Raw genomic sequence first — 21,254 nt, 5'->3', positions numbered from 1 at the left:
CCGAGCCATCCCATCCCGCCGTCGTCCTCCACGTGTTAAAAGCGAGCTATGGGCAGCCTAGTGCTGGAGGATGGGACGGTATTGCGTGGGCGTCCCTTTGGACTCGTGGGGACTCCAGTTGCAGGTGAAGTCGGTGAGTTTCCATGCAGGACCAAAGTGGGGCAGAAAGAGAAGGAAAGCTCTTTGCTTGACCGGTCGTACTTCTGCCTTTCCGGCAAAAGGAAGGCTGGCGGTGCTCTCTCCTCCATCTAATGTAGAGAAGGTCGAGGTATGTCTTCTGTCTTCTGTCGTTATGCCCATTTGCTCAGCAGGCGCCTTTGACCGTTGTTGGATCCCCAAATGTGCCTCAGGCTACTTGAGTGCTTTTGAAACATGCCCAGACTTGGTAGCACAGCTGTCTGTAATAGACCTGACAAGACCACATCTCTTCTTGCCTGGTCAGGCCCCTAGACTTTTCTCCCGCTTGTTACATTGCTGATCTTGGAACTAGATCAGGCTCATTCCCAATTCAGTTAAATTAGAAAGTATCATCCTGTCTGGGTTCATCCTTCTGCTTACCTACACCAATAGTTCCCAAGGTATTTTTGAAACATGATCACCTGAAAGGTTTCAAAAGAGCAAACAAGGAATTGTCACTCCTTATTCTATGCCCGATGATGATGGCCCTCCAGGAAAAAAAAAACTTTTAAGAAAAGAGAAGTGCTAATTCATGAAGATCAAGGCTCTTGCTGGCTTCAAATTATGCCAGTTATGCTTTGGGAATAGTGGCAACATACACCTCTCAGTGCCATGTGATGGATAACACAAGGAAAGTGTGCTGTTGTGTCAGACTTTTAGAAGACATTGAATCAGTTAGTTGGCTGTTTTGAGCACAGGCTGCTGGACAGAACAGATCAATGTTCTCATCCAATAAAATGGTTCTTCTATTGCTGAGTGTAGTCACATCTGGTTTGCTGATTGCTAAAAAGTATAAAATATCTTGTTGAAGCCAGTGAATCAAAGTGGATCTTCTCCTCATACCCTTTCTATTGAAGAAGGCAAGTCCAGAATCTGAGAACATGTCACTATCAAGAGGATAACTCAAGCTTTTATAGGACTCACAATAATGTCAACAGAACCACAATAATACACATTTGTGTAGTAGTTTTGAGTGGTCAGAGCACATCATATGATTTATTTAGTTGTAATCCTTAAAGCAGTCTTGCATGGATGGATTTAGAAACTGGAAGCCCTTGAATGTTGATCTACAATCATGATCTAGACTCTAGACTCTAGCCAATGTTCATATTGGCTAAAAATTCAGCACTATTTGGCGGGACAGATTGCTTACTAAGAATAGTCAATATTGATACTTGTAGAGACTAAGTTTTAGTTAGGCCTTTAGTTTAATCCAGCTGCAGCTCCTCCCATGTACCACTATCTTTTTAATAAAAAGCTATAGCATGGAGAACATTCTCTCCTGGTAAGGAGACAGCTGTACTGATAGTAGAAAGCTCATATCAGGAATATGATGAGGAAAAAGCAGACATAGATAGAAGAGAGTGCCAAATGGGTAAGAGGTGCTTTGTGAAGTCTGTGTATCCTACAAGTTCTTACAATCATGAGAATTCAACTTATTCAGTGAAAAAAAAACCCTTCTTGTACTAAACAGTAGCAGCAGCATTCTTAATGCTTCTGTAATAGTGTGTTCCTCCATCTTTGAAAAGTCTATGGCACTAGAAACCTGGTATTGAATTGCTCCATGTGACAAACATCATGACTGTGTGTTCAAAATGGGTTTTCTGGATGTGGAAATTGTGAGAATGGAGCAGTTGCTGATAATTGTTTATCTTGGCTCTGCCTTTTTTATGTTGGGAATATTGTGCAGCTGTAGAAGTGAATATAGCGATATGGTCTGGGATTCCACACTGGGTAAACTGCAAACAGAGATAAAAAGGTGACGAGCTCCGTATATAGATCCCTGCATTTGCTTTGATGTTTCCTAGAGAAATTTGGATGGGTCAGCAGTCCACTCTATCCAGTCTTCTGAAAAGGCTGCTGATGTCGCATCTGATTTCTTTCCCTTAAATGCTCCTTTTGCCAGATGCAGCAGAGCGCTAAAGGACTGAAGTAATAACTACGAATGGGCTGGAGAAAGATTATTCAGTTCTTAGGCCTGGTTTGCAGGAGAGTCATTTGCCAAAACCAATATGAGTTTTTGCCAGGATCACTAATCCAATTTGTATCGTTTCTTGGAATCTACAGTGTTCCAGACTGGCATGGTGGGTTATCCTGAAGCACTGACAGATCCCTCCTATAAATCCCAGATCTTGGTACTGACGTACCCACTGATTGGGAATTATGGTGTTCCTCCAGATGAGTTGGATGAATATGGTCTCAGCCAGGTAAGTATAGCATTGGCAGAAAGAAACCCATTCTTAAATGTTAAAATAAACATTTCAGATTGCTTAGCATTGAGATTTGATTTCTGGATGCCTGGAGACCAAGTGCCAGAAATTATCCTGGCCTAGGTGAAGAGTTCTAGGAATTTCTGGCATAGCCAGCTTGGTGTTCACATACTTCATCTGCTCTGTCAGTGCAATGCTATAAAATTGACAGACAACATATCTAAATTTGGGTTATCTGCATCTTAGATGTAGAGATTTGATTTGATTCATATGTGATAAGATTAGATTGTTTTCCAGAATAATCCAGTGTCCTGAATTAGACTAATGATTCATACCAAATAATCAAAACACATTGGATACCTTTGAACTGATTGGATGAAATGAACTGGATTAGAAGTTCATGCACTTCTAATCTGCTTGCTGAATTAGATCAGTTTGTAGTCTTTCTTAACTACCGTGTATCCCTGAAGTTGTGGAGAGTTTCAAAGAACAGGAGAGAAACATATTTTTTGGCTCTGGGAATGACAGCTGAAAGTCAGCTGCAGAATTTCTTCTAATGAAATTGTTGACACAAATGATGGATATAAATATATATACCATATTTTTCGGAGTATAAAATGCACCTTTTCCCCCCTAAAAGTGGCTGAAAATTTGGGTGGGTCTTATACTCCGAATGTACTTTTTTCCAGCCCTAATGAGGTGCTAACGAGGCACTAGCAAGCGATCTTCCCAGCTTTGCCTGCTCATCCACTGAAGCATCTCCATGCTTTGCTCCAATTTCAGCTGTTCTTTAGAAGCTTTTTTTCAGCCCTAACTAGGCACTAGCCGAGTGAAGCAATCTTCCCTCTCACCCCCACCCCGCTTTGCCTGCTTTTCTCATTGCTGTTTCCTCTCAGCTGTGCCTTAGAAGCTGTTTTTTATCCCCAAGCAGGGGATAAAAAACCAGCAAACTTAATGTGCTGAAGCTGACCAGACTAAGAACGCTAGCCAGATGAATACCTGGTAGGCAGATTTTTTTTCTCCTATTTTCCTCCCCAAAAACTAAGCTGCGTCTTATATTCTAGTGTGTTTTATACTCTGAAAAATACAGTATATAATGTACATATTTCAAATAAATAAAGTGTTTTGGGGACTTGAATAGAAGGGGATTAGGAAATTCTTGTGATGATGAGATATGTTTCTTTATTAACTCTTTGCTTCCCCTCCTCTAGTGGTTTGAATCTAGTAGCATTCATGTAGCCGCACTGATTGTCGATGAATGTTCTAGAAATCCCAGCCACTGGAGTGCTACACGCTCACTGGATCATTGGCTGAAAGAAAAGGGGATTCCTGGTTTGGAAGGTAAGCACTTCCTATCAGAAAGACTTGTGCTAGGGCAGGGGTATCCAACCTTGGCAACTTTAAGACTTGTGGAACTCTGGGAGTTGAAGTCCACAAGTCTTAAAGTTGCCAAGGTTGGAGACCCCTGTGCTAGGGTTTGCCTCTAGAGGACCTGGTGAGATGCAAGTTGAGTTGCAATATCTCTCTTATGTGCTCCTTGAAAGCCATAGTGGGGTGCTGGAAGGCTCAGTCCTTTCTCCCTTCCCATTTAATATCTACCTGAGGGGCTATTGGGTGGGGTGATCTGACAGTTTGGGGTAAGGTAGTATCATCAGTATGATATCCAGATTTATAATTTTATCCCAAGCCACCTGAATGGATGCTATGGATATCCTGTTCCAGTGCCTGGAGGCTGTGAAGTCTGGATGGGGCACCACAGGCTTTAGCTCAACCAAGCGAGACTGTTGTGAATTTGGACCTTTCAGTTTCAGGGATTTTCCACCTTTGGTTCTGAATGGGATAGCATTGTCTGAGAAAAACCTGATCTTCTTGGGGGGTCTTCTTGGACTCATGGCTCCTGCTGAAAGAGCTGGTGGCAGCTGTGGCTATGAAGGCCTTTGCATATGTTTGAGTGGTACATTGGATCAGGAGTCTCTGCTCATTGTCACTCATGCTGTTGTAACTTCCCATCTGGACTCCTGCAGCACAGTTTAACTAAGGTTGCCTTTCAACAGCATTTGGAAGCTTCAACTGTTGCTAAATGCAACAGCAGTCGTAGTAAATGGTGTTATTTACTCTGCACATGTAACAACTCGTACTTCATGAACTGCATTCATTGCCAGTGTGCTTTTGATGCAATTCAGGGTGCTAGTTGTCATCTTTAAAGGCCATCATAATTGGGGCTGGGTCATCCTGTTTTTTTTTCAGTTGTTTCTATCTGCCCAATCCGATATGGCAGGATGGGCATGCTCTGGATCCTGTCAGCCAAGGATTGCTGGCTGGCAGTCATACAAATTGAGTGAATGAATGAATGAATGAACTCTTCATTATGCAATCACTGATTACATTCCCATAACATTTTCACATGATTACTGGATCTCTCACTTTTTTTAAGTTCACGCATTGCACTGAACCATGAACTAAACAAATTGGGTTCCCACAATGAATTTTCAAGGAAGTTAGAAAAGATAATACTATTCATTAAAATTCTGTTTTGTGAATAATTGCAAACTTAAGAGTCCAAGAGTGGACAGACTGATTCTTTTAGCCATTTACTCCTTGGCTGGAGGACTGCTGACATTTGGAAGATTCATAGCTTTTAGAGTTGGATGCAGTTTGAGAAATCCTCCTCCTTCTAGTTCAGTGAATTAGAGAGACTTCTGTCTGAATTGCTTCCAGATGTTATCTGGATGTTCTGGACTTAAAATTGCTTCAGCCCCCTTTTCCTAGGCAGCAGCTTCTGCACATATCCATTAAGGTTATCTTCCATTCTCTCTACAGAGATAAAAATTTATCTTTGCAGCAACAATCTGGGGAAGTAGGTTACTCTGAGAGATTGAAGGAGAAGTTGTGTCACTCTATACAGGTGGCCTTGACTTATGACCACAATTGGGCCCAATTGTGAGTGAGACATTTAATTGAATTTTGCCCCATTTTATGACCTTTCTTGCCATAGTTGTTAAGTGAATCACTGCAGTTGTTAAGTTATGACATGGTTATTAAGTGGATCAGGCTTCCCCATTGAGATTACTTGTCAGAAGGCCACAGAAGGTGATCACATGACTTCAGAACACTGCAACCATCATAAATATGAGTCCCTTGCCAAGTGTGAAAAATGGTCCTGTCACTTTTTCAATGTTGTTGTAACTTTGAATGGTCACTATATGAGCTGTTGTATGTCGAGGACTACCTGTACTAACAAAAATCAGAAGCAGTACAATAGCACCTTTTCTGATTACCAACATCTATTAAAAGACATAGGCTTTTCTGACATTTCCCGTCAGATGGGACTTGATTGATATAGGATTTAAATTGGGAGAAGAAGACAAGTTGGCTCTGTGGATGCAGGTTACATGTGAGATAGATTACCTGCATCCATGAAGCCACTCTGCAATGAAGTGAGATGCAGCTCATGAAAGCTTATGGCTTTTAATAACGTCTATTATTTGGAAAAGGTTTCTTCCTGATTTTTTTTGCTGGGAATAAGAGTAAGTGACCCAAAGTTAACCACTGAACTCCATGACTAAGTGAAGGCTTAAACTGGATCCCCTTGCTTGACATCTAACAGATTAGATGGAACACTTGTCCACATAATTGTATTTCATTAGAAATACAGGGAAGCAAAACTGTGATAGAATCAACATTATTGATAACTGTCAAAATATGAAGATAGTTCGTTTGTTCCAAAGTTCCCAAGGTAGTCTCAGCATAGATAGAAATAGAGATTATCCTGTCTGTGAATTCTCCCGGTGATCACAGAACCACATAGTCTACTGATATAGTCCATCCTTTCTAACAGTTCATTTCTCCTGCAGGAATTGATACACGAGCGCTAACCAAGCGGATCCGGGAAAAAGGGAGTATGCTGGGAAAACTGATACCAGAGGGTGTCCATAGTTCACACCAGCCATTTGACGATCCAAACACACGGAACTTGGTGAAGGAAGTCTCACTGAAAGTAGGTTGGAAGGGAAGAGACAATGTGGGCGAAGCAAATTGGAGGTGGCAAGCAACAGCAATGGAGATACTGTATAACATTCAGAATAGGAGAGGGGTTTCTTTAACTATTGCGTTTGGAAAAAAATAAAAGTCCATTTAACATCTTATTTGTAATGAATTATTTTTGAGAAGAAGTTCTCTGATTCAATGGTCCCTCCTGCTGCCTAAAAATATACACTCTACTGCTTCCAAGTGGCTCAGTTCTTTCATAGAACCTTTCTGCACCAAAAAGTTATTATATTATAAGGTTTCTATAGACACACAACTTATAAGGTTATGGGTGGTTCACAACAGTAATAAAAGCAATTAAAAGCATAAAGACCAATCAGTTTTGTTATTGTTGCAGGATTCCACCTCTGCTTTGTACCAATACTTGGACAGGAATTTAAATTAGATATGCATTGTTTGGGGAAAAGCCATGCATGACTGGAGGGGTTTAAGGAGGAAGGGGATTATCCCAAGAGTTTACAATCTTCCAAACCATCACTCCTTTCTTGCTTCATCTGTATCATTAACAGTAGAGGTATAGGATTAAGTGTGATTTATTGGCCACTGTGCTATAAACTTCAGCATACCTACTTTCTCCCTTATGACTCCATAGAAACCTCGCTTGTTCAACCCTGGTGGGTCTGTGAGAATCACAGCAATTGACTGTGGCCTGAAATACAACCAGATCCGGTGCCTGTGTGCTCGTGGGGCAGCTGTTACTGTGGTGCCCTGGGATCATCATCTGGATAGTACGGGTAAGCATAACTGAGTGATGAGTATGGAGTTCACAGCTCCAGATAGGTGGCTTGTTTTAGCTTCGGAGCAAAGAATGTTCATGCTTGTGGAGCCCAAGTGGCTAGTTCAAGAGGAAAAGTAATAACAGTTAAGGTCATAAAGAGAACCAGTTTGGTCTGGTGCTTAAGGTGCTGATTTAGAAACTAGGAGACTGTGAGTTCTAGTTTCATCTTACGCGTGAAAGCCAACTGGCTGACTTTGGGCCAGTCGCTCTCAGCCCAACCCACCACACAGGGTTGGAATGGTGTGGAAAAAGAGGAGGGGGAAGGAGGGTTACATGTGTCCACCATCTTGAATTACTTATAAAGTAATAAAGGCAAGATAAAAATGAAATAAATAAATGGATAATGCCTTCTGGTACCTCATTTCTTCCCCCAGAATTTGACGGGTTGTTTGTTAGCAATGGTCCTGGAGATCCACAATTCTGCCAAGAAACTATTTCCAGTCTGCACCGTGTGCTGGAATTGCCAACTCCAAAGCCCATCTTTGGCATCTGCTTGGGTCATCAGCTGCTGGCTTTGGCCATTGGAGCTAAGACTTACAAGATGAAGTAAGTGTTTGTGTGGATATTTGAAATAGCAATAGCACTTAGGCATATACTGCTCCATAGTGCTTTATAGCACTCTCTGAGCAGTTTATAGTATCAGCATATTGCCTCCACAATCTGGCTCCTCATTTTACTGACCTCAGAAGGAGGGAAGGCTGAGTCAACCTTGAGCCTGTCAGGATCAAATTGCAGGCTGTGGGGCAGAGTTAGCCAGCAATACTGCATTCTAACCACTCGCCATCACAGCTCTTAAATAACCAATAGATACCTCTTCAATGATGTTGAGCAGTCTAATTCTTCAGTACTATAGTAAATGTTAGGTAGTCCTCAACTTATGACTGGTCATTTAACATAAAGCATGTCTGGCTGTTGTAAAATATCATGCCGGCACTCTTATTGTCCCGGTCATATGACATCACACATATGGAAGACCAGACCTGAAATTTATTGAAAACACTGGTGTTTGCTAGTGTTTTCCCCTCCAGCAGCATTAAATGCTAGCGAATGCCAACATTCTGGGCCCAGCCAAGATGGCAGTCATTGAGCAAAAGAGTCATGTGGTTCTCACTTAACAATCGCTTCGCCCAACAACTGAGATTCTGGGTGGATATGGAGGACTACCTGTAGCTTGAAACAGAGGAATAATTTTTTTTTCTCCTAAGTTAAACCTTATTCCCCTTCGAATTCCTCCTCAGATACGGAAACCGTGGACACAACCAGCCTTGCCTGCATGAGGGATCCCAGCGCTGCTTTATCACATCGCAGAACCATGGCTTTGCAGTAGATCCAGCTAGCTTGCCATCCGGCTGGACTCCTCTCTTTACCAATGCAAATGATCACTCTAACGAGGGACTGGTGCACGAGTCAAAGCCATTTTTCAGGTAAGGGCAAGCAAGAGAAAATGAGTGGTTAAACAAGTGAGTTGGGGCGCCCTTCTTTATTCTGATTTGATGCAGGGGTGAAATGCTCCCGGTTCGGACTGGATCTCCCGATCCAGTAGCAATGGCAGCGGGTGGTTTGGAGAACCAGTAGCAAAAATCCCTGGTTCCCACCCCCCACCCATCCAGCTGAGCCACGCGATCATCAGAGTCTTTTTTTTTTTTTTTACTTTTAAAAGCATTTTTTCTACAACCTCTTTGGCCAAAAAAAATGCTTTTAAAAGAAAAAAAAAAGGTGGCCACGCCCACCCAGTCACATTACCCCTTACCAAGCCATGCCCACAGAATTGGTAATAACAAATTTTACATTTCACCACTGATTTGATGGACCCATACAGAAGACCTAAGAAGAGCCTTCTGGATCAGCTCAAGGGTCCATTTCTTCCACGCTTCTGTATTGTATAGTGACCAAGCTGGTGCATTCAGGAAGCTCCAAGCATTATGAGGAATGTGATTCTCTTCTCCACTGTTGCATCCCAAAATTTGATATTTAGGGTGTGCTGGTTATGATTTGTGTGTGTGTTGTCAAGTTCTCCTAGCAACTACATGCAGTTTTAAAGGCAATGTTTTCCAAGGTGGTTTGCCATTGTCTTTCTATGGCTGAGTGAGTGTGACTGGCCCAAAGTCACCCAGCTGGCTTATGTGCCTAAGGCAGGACTAGAACTCAGATTCCCCTACTCCTTTAGCACCTTAATCACTAGATCAAAGACAGGAAGTAGCTATCAGATCTAGTTGCCATTAGTAGCCCAGTCCTCCATCAGTTTCTCCAATCTAAGACCGTCTCCACACCAGATGGCAAAGAATTCCAGGTTCTTTTATCAGCCAAAAATCTTCCTTCATTTACTTCTGTTGAGACTTGGAATTCTCACCTTGGGTTCATAATGTGCACACTTTGGTATGCCTTGCATCATGTTTCCCCTTATCTGCCTTTGTTCTAAATAAACAGCCCCAACTGTTGTAGGTTTTTCTTATAGGAGAGCTGCTCTAAGAATTTTGATAGACTACTAGAGAGTGGTAAGGTAAAGGTAAATGTAAAGGTTCCCCTCGCACATATGTGTTAGTCATTCCCAACTCCAGGGGGCAGTGCTCATCTCCGTTTCAAAGCCAAAGAGCCAGCGCTGTCCGAAGACGTCTCCGTGGTCATGTGGCTGGCATGACTCAATGCCAAAGGCACATGGAACGCTTTTACCTTCCCACCAAAGGTGGTCCCTATTTTTCTACTTGCATTTTTTATGTGCTTTCGAACTGCTAGGTTGGCAGACGCTGGGACAAGTAACGGGAGCTCACCCCATTACACGGCACTAGGGATTCGAACCCTGAACTGCCGACCTTTCGATCGACAAGCTCAGCGTCTTAGCCACTGAGCCATCGCGTCCCTTTGAAGAGAATGGTATTGCATTGCATTGCATTGTCTTAAGGGGCTTGGATTGCACCTGTAACATTTCCCTCCTTGTTTTCTCCCCCTGTCTGATCCCAGTGTGCAATTCCACCCAGAGCACAATGCGGGGCCGATGGATCTTGAATGTCTTTTTGATGTCTTCTTGGAGACAGTGCAGGACACCGTTGCTGGAGGGCAGAGCCCTAAAACAGGTGGGAGCTCTGTAACTGAGTTGGCTTCTGCAAGCCTGGAGATACAGGCCTGGCTTTACCTCCATGCTGCCCTGTATAGTCACCAGGTTGTGCCCTTTCTATATGGTGCTTGCTAGTTTCCTGGCAGGGTCGAAGCTCTGGTGGGTCCACATATGGGCTGAAATTACTGCAGTGATCATCCGGGCATCCCTTTCTCTTCTCTCCCACCTCTAGTGTGTAAACGACTGCAGGACTGCCTGCACGATTCAAAAGTCCTGCCTGCCATCAACCTGCCCCGCCCTCACAAGGTGCTCATCCTGGGCTCTGGGGGCCTTTCTATAGGGCAGGCAGGTGAGTTTGACTACTCTGGCTCTCAGGTGAGTGAGTGAGGAAATGGAAGTCAAAAGGCAGTGGGGAAAATTGCAAAGTGGAGTGCGGGTTGAGTGGAATATGCACAAGCAAAAAGAATTAAGGGCTTTTGTTGATGGCAAAGTCACTGGTGTGCTTCAGGTATTTTTGTTATGGAGGAATCATTTCTTTTGTACTGATACAGGGCAATAGCTGATCTCAGTTCACCTTGGGCTGCATCATAGAGAAGCAAGGATTATTATTATAGTTAGTTGCACAGTCAGCCAGATGACTGCATCTGACATTTTTATCCCTCTTTTGAGTCCTTCCCAAGGATCTGGGATAGGCAGAAGTTATTTTGATGGTATTAAAGGTATTGTAGCAGGATGTAAGCTGTCCCATGTAAATCTGTCTTTTGTAATTGACTGATGGTGATTTTGTCAGTGCTGATGGTTTTCAAGATATTTTGGGATTGCACCCAAGGCATCCATTACTGTTAGTACTATATTTGCTTTCTTTTATCATTATTATGGTTTTACATAGGACCTGGCTTTTTTATCCACCTATTGAGTCAGTATTATTTTAATGTATGTTTCATAACTCCCAGTAACTTTAGATGGTTTACAAATTGTTAAAAACATTTTTAAAAAGTAACAATACAAGAAGCACAAAACAAAGATGGCGGAGAAAACAATGGGAACAAGGAAAGGGAAGAAAAGGAGATGGGTAGACAGTAACAATTTGGTGGCATTTGTTGTCCGTTCATATCATGAAAGTGAAAAAAGAGAAGACAATGGGTCAGGATTAATCATGGTTTATTTCAGCAAATTAGTTTCCCAAAAAAGAACTATGTCTTCATTCTAAAACTGTATTCACACATTTATCTTGATTACTGAATTCACAACAGTTAATTTCCTGGTTTTGCATAATATATTTAGCCATAAAGTAACTGTAAAGGAACCAAATGGACTGAGTTTGCCCAACACACTGGGCCCAAATTCACATTAGCCAAATTTCCCATGGTGTGCCAATTCAACTGCTAACTCTTTAATAGACCTGGTTAATACATTTTTTGTTTTGATGGTGTTGCCTTGTGAGTGGCTTTACTACATTGTCAGGCCTACGTGCATATTTTGACGTGACTGGTGTTGTGTTGCAAGGATGACAATTTATTCAGTCATAATCTCACTTCCCACCCTCCCAGGCCATCAAAGCTCTGAGAGAAGAGAATATCCAGACGGTGCTCATCAACGCAAATATTGCCACTGTTCAGACCTCCAAAGGTTTGGCTGACAAGGTCTACTTCTTGCCCATTACTCCTGACTATGTTACCCAGGTGAATTTACCATTTCCCTCCCCCAGATTCCTTGTTGCTCATCTACCACTCAATATTCCTATTCTACTTGGAAACCATGAATGTCCTAACATACAGGTAGCCCTCAACTTACAACCTTTTGTTGAGTAACCATTCGAAGTTACAACTTCACTGAAAAAAGTGACTCTTGACCGATTTTCACACTTATGATCGTTGCAGCAACCCCATGGTCACATGATCAGAATCCGACATTGGCATGTATTATGACAGCTGCACTGTCCTGGGGTCGTGTGATCAACATTTGTAACCTTCCCAGCTGACTTCCGACAAGCAAAGTCAGTGGGGGAAAGCCAGGTTTTTCTTAATGACCACATGATTCACTTAACAACTGTGGCAAAAGCATCATAAAACGGGGGCAAAATATACTTAGCTGCCTTGTTTAAGCAATGGAAATTTTGGGCTCAATTGTGGTTGCAAGTCGAGGACTACCTAAACCAGTGGTGAAATCTGAACTGGTTTACTACCGGTTCGCTGGCTGCGCATGCGCAATGCGCACCATGCACCAAATGCGAGGTGTGCGCACACAGTGCATGCCAAAAGGAGGCATGCAGAAAGTAGAACAGCGCACGAGAGGGGGGGGTGATCAGCTGTGGTGCGCAATCTTTTTTTTTTTACTTTTAAAAGCATTGCTTTTAAAAGTAAAAAAAAAAAAAGCCTCTGATGATCTGGCAACTCAGCTGGGATGTCAGAGCCTTTTAAAAGCATTTTTTTAACAACCTCTTCGGCCAAAGAGGTTGTAGAAAAAATGCTTTTAAAAGTAAAAAAAAAGCCTCTGATGATCGTGCGGCTCAGCTGGGCATAGGGGAGGCCAGGGATTTTTGCTACCGGTTGTCCGAACCACCCGCTGCTATCGCTACCGGATCGGGCGATCCAGTCCGAACCGGGAGCATTTCATCCCTGACCTGAACAGTTAGGGGGATTGGGAAACCTCTCTACTTTCCTTACCGAATTCAGGGGTGGGACTGAGTGGAACTGGAACTAACTGGAACTGAGTGAGGGGGACATTCTCAGTCTTCCACTTTCTTCTCTATGGTCAGGTGATAAAGAACGAGCGCCCAGATGGGATCTTACTGACATTTGGAGGACAGACAGCACTCAACTGTGGTGTGGAACTGACTAAGGCTGGGGTGCTGGAGCGCTACAATGTGCGTGTGCTGGGCACTCCTGTGGCCTCTATTGAGATGACAGAGGACCGCAAAGTCTTTGTGGAGAAGATGGAGGAGATAGGGGAACATGTGGCACCTAGTGAGGCTGCCTGCTCCATTGAACAAGTATGTCATTCTGCTTAATTATAGCCATACCTCTTTTTGGGGGAACCCAAGACAGTGGAGGTAGAGTTCTCCTTCAGGTTCCAGTGGACCCAGCTCTTGAGTAAAACATCCTCTTAAACATGGTGCTTCTTTTCCAACAATAGAAGAATCCATGTAAGAATATATGGGAAGAGGACTGGATTTGCAGGATAGAATCTGGTTCACTTTTCAGTGAAACATAGTTAGGAACTTTCTCTGACTGATAATTAATTAATTCATTTATTTATTTATTAGTTTGATTTATATGCCGCCCTTCTCCGGAGACTCAGGGCGGCTTACAATGCATTAAGCAATAGCCTTCATACTTTTGTATATACCTGCTTAGTAGGGCTTTTGGCCCCCCCAAGCGGTGTTCTTTTTTATACAAAGTCATTTTATTGCCCCCACAATCCGGGTCCTCATTTTACCTACCTCGGAAGAATGGAAGGCTGAGTCAACCTTGAGCCTGGTGAGATTTGAACTCGCAGTAATTGCAGGCAGCTGGCAGCTTAAGTGCTAATTTAACAGCACTTTAGTCCACTGTGCCACCAAGGCTCTGATAAAAGAAATCAGGATTTCTGAAGTGAACCTCATACTGGCCACTTGGATCTGCCAGAATTGCTGGCCAAAGGCATGAGATGTCTTCTGATCACCACCACTAGGGATAATGGATTTCCTAAATGTTTTCTCCCAACAGGCACAGGTTGCTGCAGAACGACTTGGCTACCCAGTGCTTGTGCGCTCAGCCTATGCGTTGGGCGGGCTGGGCTCTGGGTTTGCAAATGGACGGGAAGAGCTGATGGCACTGGTGAGCCAGGCCTTTGCCCACACCTCGCAAGTGCTAGTGGACAAGTCACTCAAGGGTTGGAAGGAAATTGAGTATGAGGTGGTGCGTGATGCCTATGACAACTGTGTCACGGTAAGCCAATTGGGTTAAAGGGGTAGAGGGAGGTTCATCACCAGAAGGGCACATTTAAGCTTGTTTTGGGTGCCAGAAAAAGGATGAGCAAAACTTTCTTACATTAAAATTAAGCAGCCAAATTTTTGATTAAAGGTAAAGGTAAAGGTTCCCCTCACACATATGTGCTAGTCATTCCCGACTCTAGGGGGCGGTGCTCATCTCCGTTTCAAAGCCGAAGAGCCAGTACTGTCCGAAGACATCTTCGTGGTCATGTGGCCAGCATGACTAAATGCCAAAGGCGCACGGAACACTGTTACCTTCTCACCAAAGGTGGTCCCTATTTTTCTATTTGCGTTTTTTACGTGCTTTCGAACTACTAGGTTGGCAGAAGCTGGAACAAGTAACAGGAGCTCACCCCATTACGCGGCACTAGGGATTCGAACCGCTGAACTGCCGACCTTTTGATCGACAAGCTCAGCATCTGAGCCACTGCGTCCCTTGGCAATTTTTGATTGCAGATTGCTATTTGCTGCTGGGTGTCCAAGGTAGCTAGACAGGTCTTAGCCTCTAGATTTGCTAACAAGCACATTGCAAATCGTATCTATGCAAGGAATTGATTTGGAGCAGAGAGATTAAAAAAAACTTCTAACTGGAATAGTTAAAAACAAATGTAAACTGCCTCAGTGAAAGGCAAAATGAAAAGACAAAAAAACAGGATCATGATGAAGGATCTTTTAACAATAGTTAGTGAGGCACGAGACCTAACTTGGGATTTAAGAACTTGGAGGCATGGATTTGCAGGTTGTTATTGCAGCAGTAATGATGGCCACCTTCTCATCTAGCTGACTTTCTCGGTTCCCAATCCTGAACAGGTGTGCAATATGGAGAATCTGGATCCATTGGGCATCCACACTGGTGAATCTATAGTGGTGGCCCCCAGCCAGACACTCAATGACAGGGAATACAGTCTCCTGCGCACTACAGCCATCAAAGTGGTTCGTCACCTGGGGATCATTGGAGAATGTAATGTTCAGTATGCACTGAATCCTGAGTCTGAGCAGGTGAGATGCTCTTGGGTTGAGATTACAAATGTATGGGAACCTATGCCTGATTGTCCTTGTTGAGCAGTGTATGCTGACACTGTGAGCTTACTTGGCAGTTGCTTAACAGCAGCTTTCTGCTCAATCAGATCAGGTCCCCCTAATTCAGTATTGTCAACACAGGCTAGGATTGGCTTGCCAGAGTTTCAAGGCAATCTTTCCTAGCTCAACTCAACCTGGGACCTTCTGCCTGTTAACCACATGCTCTGTCCTGAGACATCATTCATTCCCAGGAAATATGGAAACTTTCTCATTCTGCTTGCTATCCTAAAGGATGGTGGAAATATTGGCTGGGCTGCATCTGTCTCTTTCCTGTCCCACAGTACTACATCATAGAGGTGAATGCTCGGCTCTCACGGAGTTCAGCTCTGGCAAGCAAGGCTACTGGCTACCCCTTGGCCTATGTTGCCGCTAAGCTGGCTTTGGGCATCCCGTTGCCTATCCTCAGGTAATGCCTGCATGCTCTGGGGTGCATTGCTTTGCTAGAACTATCTGGGGAGGGGTCTGCCTGCTCATTGCTGCCACTGTGTCAACAGATTATTTGCTTAAATATTGTTTCGGCTTTTATGGAGCCAATCCCTTATGTATTTTTAATTTTGCTTAAAATATGTGACTGATAAATTGTGTCTTAGCATTGTTGCCACCTTGGATTCTTGCCATCTCTTATACAGTCTTTCTAAAGGAACGGCAACTATGCTGATCATAGATGCAGTAAGAGATACATGGCTCTCCATCTTAGCCTTCTCTTTCCCTTCACTTCAACCCAGGAACTCAGTCACTAATTCCACCACAGCCTGCTTTGAACCCAGCCTTGATTATTGTGTAGTCAAGATTCCACGCTGGGACCTCAGCAAGTTTCTGCGTGTGAGCACTAAGATTGGCAGTTCCATGAAGAGTGTGGGTGAGTGTTGAAAGGAAGAATATGGTGAGAAGTGCATATTGGAGTCAGGCTCCAACCTTGCAATCAAGTTTGATTTTCATTTGTGCTTTGTGTGGTTCAGGCAGCAGACTAGGTATTCGGATATCATGATTTGGGTGTTCCATCAGCTGACAATCTTCTATTTTTCCGTTTCCTCTTTTCTTACCTATGTAGTAATATAGAAGGGACGGGGTGGCTTGGTGGCTCAATGGCTAAGACGCTGAGCTTGTTGATCGAAAGGTCGGCAGTTCAGCGGTTCAAATCCCTAGTGCCGCATAACGGGGTGAGCTCCTGTTACTTGTCCCAGCGTCTGCCAACCTAGCAGTTTGAAATGCAAGTAGAAAAATAGAGACCACCTTTGATGGGAAGGTAACAGCGTTCCATACGCCTTTGGTGCTTAGTCATGCCAACCACATGACCACGGAGACATCTTTGGACAGCGCTGGCTCTTCGGCTTTGAAACGGAGATGAGCACCGCCCCCTAGAGTTGGGAACAACTAGCACATATGTGTGAGGGGAAACTTTACCTTTACCTTATGTAGTAATATATACTATCAAATTGGTTTTGTTCTTCCACTGCCAACTATAAATTGAGGTTGATAATTATGTTCTATTTTTTACGTTTTTCCTTCAAAAATCCCAGACAGTTGGGCCCCTTTTAAACATGTGTTAATATCACATGCATATCCAAAAGAGGCAAGACTTGATTTTGACACCACTTCTGCCACTTCCCCTTTTTTGACACACACAAACATTTAGGATGGATTTGAGACTATATTGCAGACACAGTTGTGGGTGTCTCTAAAAAAAAAAGACATGCCAATGCTTGAGTGATCCTGGCATTCCCTGAGTTATGGCCTGTTCATTCCTCATTCTTGAATCGTGTTTCTTTCTACATGCTAATTTTATCTGCCTTTGAAAGAAGCCCTGTTTGTTTGTTTATTTAGTACAAAAATCTAAACTTAGTCATTTTCCCCTGGGTAAATTTACTGCTGTTCTTGTCATTCTTTCAGGTGAGGTCATGGCCATTGGAAGGAGTTTTGAGGAGGCATTTCAGAAAGCACTTCGCATGGTGGATGAGAATTGTGTGGGCTTTGATCCCACAGTAAAACCAGTCTCTGACATGGTAGGCCTTCCTGGTGAGGTGATGAAAACATGCTGAATTTCCAGTAGCTGCTGTCCCCAGTCCCATTGGACTAAGGCTCAGGGCTGTGCTGTCCACAATTTTCTGTTCCCTCCCCATCACTGCAGGAGCTGGAGACTCCCACCGACAAGCGGATCTTTGTGTTAGCAGCTGCACTACGGGCCGGCTATTCCATTGAGCGTCTCTATGAGCTCACCAAGATTGATCGCTGGTTCCTGCACAAGATGAAAAACATAACTGATCATACACTCTGCCTGGAATCATATCGCCAGGCAGAGCCGGGGTCCATGCCACCTCATGTCCTGAAGCTGGCCAAGCAGTTGGGCTTCTCAGATAAGCAGGTGGCTCAGGCTGTGCTCAGGTACAAGATCAAAGCATCGGCATGTTTATCATTTGTCTAAACTGGTTTGGCTTCTTGACTGTTTGTTGTTTTATATTATGTTATTGTATGAGTAAATAAAAAGTAACCCAAAGGCAGGGGTGGGAGTCAGCCGGTTCGGACTGGTTCGGGAGAACCAGATGCTAATTTTACATCTGGTTCGCCGAACCGATAGTTGCAAGGACTGGCTGGCCCCTCCTCTCCCAGGTGTCTCCACATGGCCCGTTTTAGATGCCAGGTAAGTGCAATGCCCATGTGGAGGCTCTGGGAGGGTGAAAAATGGGCATCACGGAAGTTCCAGAAGTCTGGAAATGGGCCCGTTTCCAGCTCCAGAGGGCCTCTGGAGCCTGGGAGTGGCCATTTTGGCCCTCCCAGAGGCTCAAGGAAAGCCTCTGGAGCTGGGGGGGGAGGGCAGAAAACAGGCCTCCCAGAAGTTCCAGAAGTCTGGAAATAGGCTCGTTCCCAGGCTCCGGAGCCCGGGAGAGATTGTTTTCACCCTCCCGGAGGCTCAAGAAAAGCCTCTGGAGCTTGGGGAGGGCAAAATCCCCCTCCCTACTGTGGTGCAGGAGGCCGAATAGGCCACGCCCACCATGGCCACGCCCACCCAGTAACCGGGCAGAGAACCGGTTGCTAAAATTTCTGAATCCCACTTTTGCCCAAAGGGTTCTAGGTCTAGGTGGTCCCAACCATTCATCAAAAACTGGAAGCAAATTAATACCATCTGTTTACTAAGAACAGGCTGTAGGGATGGAGACCATTAAGAGGGATGAGATATGTGGGGAAAAGCTGTAATGCTGACTGTGCCAATAGACAACAGTCCCTTGGTAGCTTGTTCTCTGACAATATGCTGAGTCCAGGCTAAAATAAGGTAGCTAGTTTTGATTCAGCACGTTGTGAGAACCCAGCCATTGTTTTAGCTTGATTCACATAAATATGTGATTCACATCATAAGCTATCACGTTAACTGAATTTAGCAGTTGTGCGTAAAATCTGAAGTTCAGTGTCTGTTTGAAAGAAGTCCTGGAAAACATCTGTTATTTGGAGCCAGTACCCTGACTCAACATAAGACAGCTATTTTATTTTGTTATTTTAATTCATTTTAAACATTTATATGGCCACCCATCTTTCAACCAACTCTGGAGGGCTCCCTATCAGAGACCAAAAAACAGATAAAATCATGTTAAAACTATAAAACTAAACAAATTACAGGTAGTCCTCAACTTACAACAGTTCATTTAGTGACCAAAGTTACAACATCACTGATAAAGTGACTTATGACCATTTATACACTTATGACCGTTGCAGCATGGTCATATGATCAAAATTCAGATGCTTGGCAACTAATTCATGACGTTTGCAGGATCCTGGGGTCATGTGACCCCCTCACCCCCCCTTTGCGACCTTCTGACAAGCAAAGTCAATGGGAAAATCTGTTTCATTTAACAACCATATTACTAATTCAAGAACTGCAATGATTCACTTAACAGCTCTGGCAAGAAAGGTCGTAAAATGGGGCAAACTCATAAATCTTGGGCTCAATTGTGGTCGTAAGTCGAAGACTACCTGTAAAACACGAAAACGTTAAAAACAAAAGCTTGTTTTGTTTCAGCACGGAATTGGCAGTGAGGAAGATGCGCCATGACCTGAAGATTTTACCAGTGGTGAAACAGATTGATACGGTGGCTGCAGAATGGCCAGCCCAGACCAACTATCTGTATCTCAGCTACAATGGCACCGAGCATGACCTGGCTTTCCTTGAACCACATGTCATGGTCATTGGTTCTGGTGTCTACCGTATTGGCAGCAGTGTGGAATTTGACTGGTGTGCTGTTGGGTGCATCCAGGAGCTGCGCAAGGTGAATGCTTGGAGGCTTTTTCAAAGGCATTTCCTAGCCGTGTTAGGAGTTTTCCTAGTGGTGAAATGTAAATTCTGTTCTGTGGGTGTGGCTTGGTAGTGGTGGGTAATGTGATTGGGTGGGCGTGGCCAACTTTTTTAAAAAAAACTTTTAAAAGCATTTTTTCTACAACCTCTTGAAGAGGTTGTGAAAAAAATGCTTTTAAAAGGCTCTGATGATCCCAGCTGAGTTGCCTGATCGTCAGAGGCTTTTGTTTTTTTTAAAAGCATTTTTTTTTTGCGGACGATCCCAGCTGAGCCACACAATCAACAGAGGTGTTTTTTTTTTTTATACTTTTAAAAGCATTTTTTTGGCCAAAGAAAAAATGCTTTTAAAAGTAAAAAAAAAAAACAATCACGCGGCTCAGCTGGGCTGAGGGGGCAGGGATTTTTGCTATTGGAAGCGATCCGGTCCGAACCAGGAGCATTTCACCCCTGAGTTTTCCTTGTTAGCCTTTTATCACAAGAGTGTCATGCCCTGTCTGAATCTGAGATGGAAGACGAACAGCTGACAGAGAGCGAGAGAGTGGTTGGCTGTGGAGAAAACTGGGGAAGGGGAAAGTCAGGCTGGGCAGAGCAGGGGAGAGGTAGAACAAAGGAGAGGGCGTTCAGATGAAGATCAAGGCCCACCCCACCCCCATCCTAGGGCACGCAGGAAAGAACGCAGAAGAGAGCAACGTGGGTTGTGTGACTTACGAGGAAGGAAAGGGCCCCAATTCCCTTCACAAGGCACACCTGGGGATGGAGTTTAAAGGAGAAGCAGTTGGGAGGGGCGTTTGTCAGGCACAAACGCTGAATTAATCTGGTGTTGAGAGTTGCGGCCTGCATTCCTGGCATTCCCTCCGGAATGTTTGAATTACTGCTGTGCTACTGTGTGCCTATCTTGTCTTGCTGAGATTATTCTTCCCGTCTGGGACTCATTATCTTGCCCTGCTGGAGTGATTGATTGCAGTCATTCTGTTTACAGCATTGGGACTGGAGTATCTTTAGGTTTGTGGGAGAGCTTTTCTCCAGGCCATGCCAATAAAGGAATTCATTCCAGTTCTTTGCCTGTGTTGCCTTCGTGCCACACCCCATGTCATCATTCAGAGCTTTCAGTTCCTCCTTATGCCTTTTCTCCTCTGCTATTCACAATCATTGCATCACTCTTCTCTAAATGGGTGATAGGATGTCTGATAGTGGTAGAAGGCGGCCATGTGGTCTGCTACTGGAGTGTTTCATGCAATCAACATCCAAATGACTGCATGAAGTATCAGCTCCAGATAACTCTTCTGAAGTAATGGCAGGTCACTGAATATACCTGCAGATTTGTGGATTGCTAATCACCTGTTGAGTCCCAAAACCATAATGAGGCAGATGTTGCTATAGGTGTGAATTCAGGAGATGTAAGCTCCATGTGCTTTTCTCCAACAGATGGGCTACAAAACCATTATGGTGAACTACAACCCGGAGACAGTAAGCACAGACTACGACATGTGTGACCGGCTCTATTTTGATGAAATGTCCTTTGAGGTGGGTCCTATATGGTTGGGCTGGTGCTGCATTAAGATTTGGTTTTTAAAAAGGGAAGGATTCTTGGCATGGGAATGGTAATCAGAAGTATGTTTTCAGCTCTCTCTTTTGAAATAGAAGTCACAGCAGTA

General features: G+C 43.9%; 1 protein-coding gene across 1 annotated transcript in view; it reads left to right on the top strand.

Annotated features, from left to right (window-relative positions):
* CAD (carbamoyl-phosphate synthetase 2, aspartate transcarbamylase, and dihydroorotase) overlaps positions 1-21,254 on the top strand; it is a 41,752-nt gene continuing 20,498 nt past the window's right edge. Inside the window, exons 1-19 of the mRNA XM_070932166.1 lie at positions 1-133; positions 2,245-2,384; positions 3,599-3,728; positions 6,242-6,384; positions 7,027-7,168; positions 7,587-7,758; positions 8,451-8,636; positions 10,171-10,283; positions 10,497-10,639; positions 11,815-11,946; positions 13,023-13,256; positions 13,972-14,193; positions 15,048-15,236; positions 15,599-15,723; positions 16,043-16,176; positions 17,208-17,320; positions 17,446-17,699; positions 19,327-19,573; positions 21,025-21,123. Coding sequence (XP_070788267.1) covers positions 49-133; positions 2,245-2,384; positions 3,599-3,728; positions 6,242-6,384; positions 7,027-7,168; positions 7,587-7,758; positions 8,451-8,636; positions 10,171-10,283; positions 10,497-10,639; positions 11,815-11,946; positions 13,023-13,256; positions 13,972-14,193; positions 15,048-15,236; positions 15,599-15,723; positions 16,043-16,176; positions 17,208-17,320; positions 17,446-17,699; positions 19,327-19,573; positions 21,025-21,123 — 3,003 coding nt within the window. The 5' untranslated portion in view covers positions 1-48. The remainder of the gene's footprint in view (positions 134-2,244; positions 2,385-3,598; positions 3,729-6,241; positions 6,385-7,026; positions 7,169-7,586; positions 7,759-8,450; positions 8,637-10,170; positions 10,284-10,496; positions 10,640-11,814; positions 11,947-13,022; positions 13,257-13,971; positions 14,194-15,047; positions 15,237-15,598; positions 15,724-16,042; positions 16,177-17,207; positions 17,321-17,445; positions 17,700-19,326; positions 19,574-21,024; positions 21,124-21,254) is intronic.

The sequence above is a fragment of the Pituophis catenifer genome, unplaced genomic scaffold (assembly GCF_029215685.1).
Source record: "Pituophis catenifer annectens isolate HBS135680 unplaced genomic scaffold, rPitCat1.0.hap2 SCAF_1, whole genome shotgun sequence".
Classification (NCBI taxonomy): domain Eukaryota; kingdom Metazoa; phylum Chordata; class Lepidosauria; order Squamata; family Colubridae; genus Pituophis; species Pituophis catenifer.
The sequence above is the reverse complement of the archived record's forward strand: the minus strand, read 5'-3'. Positions and strand labels throughout refer to the sequence as shown.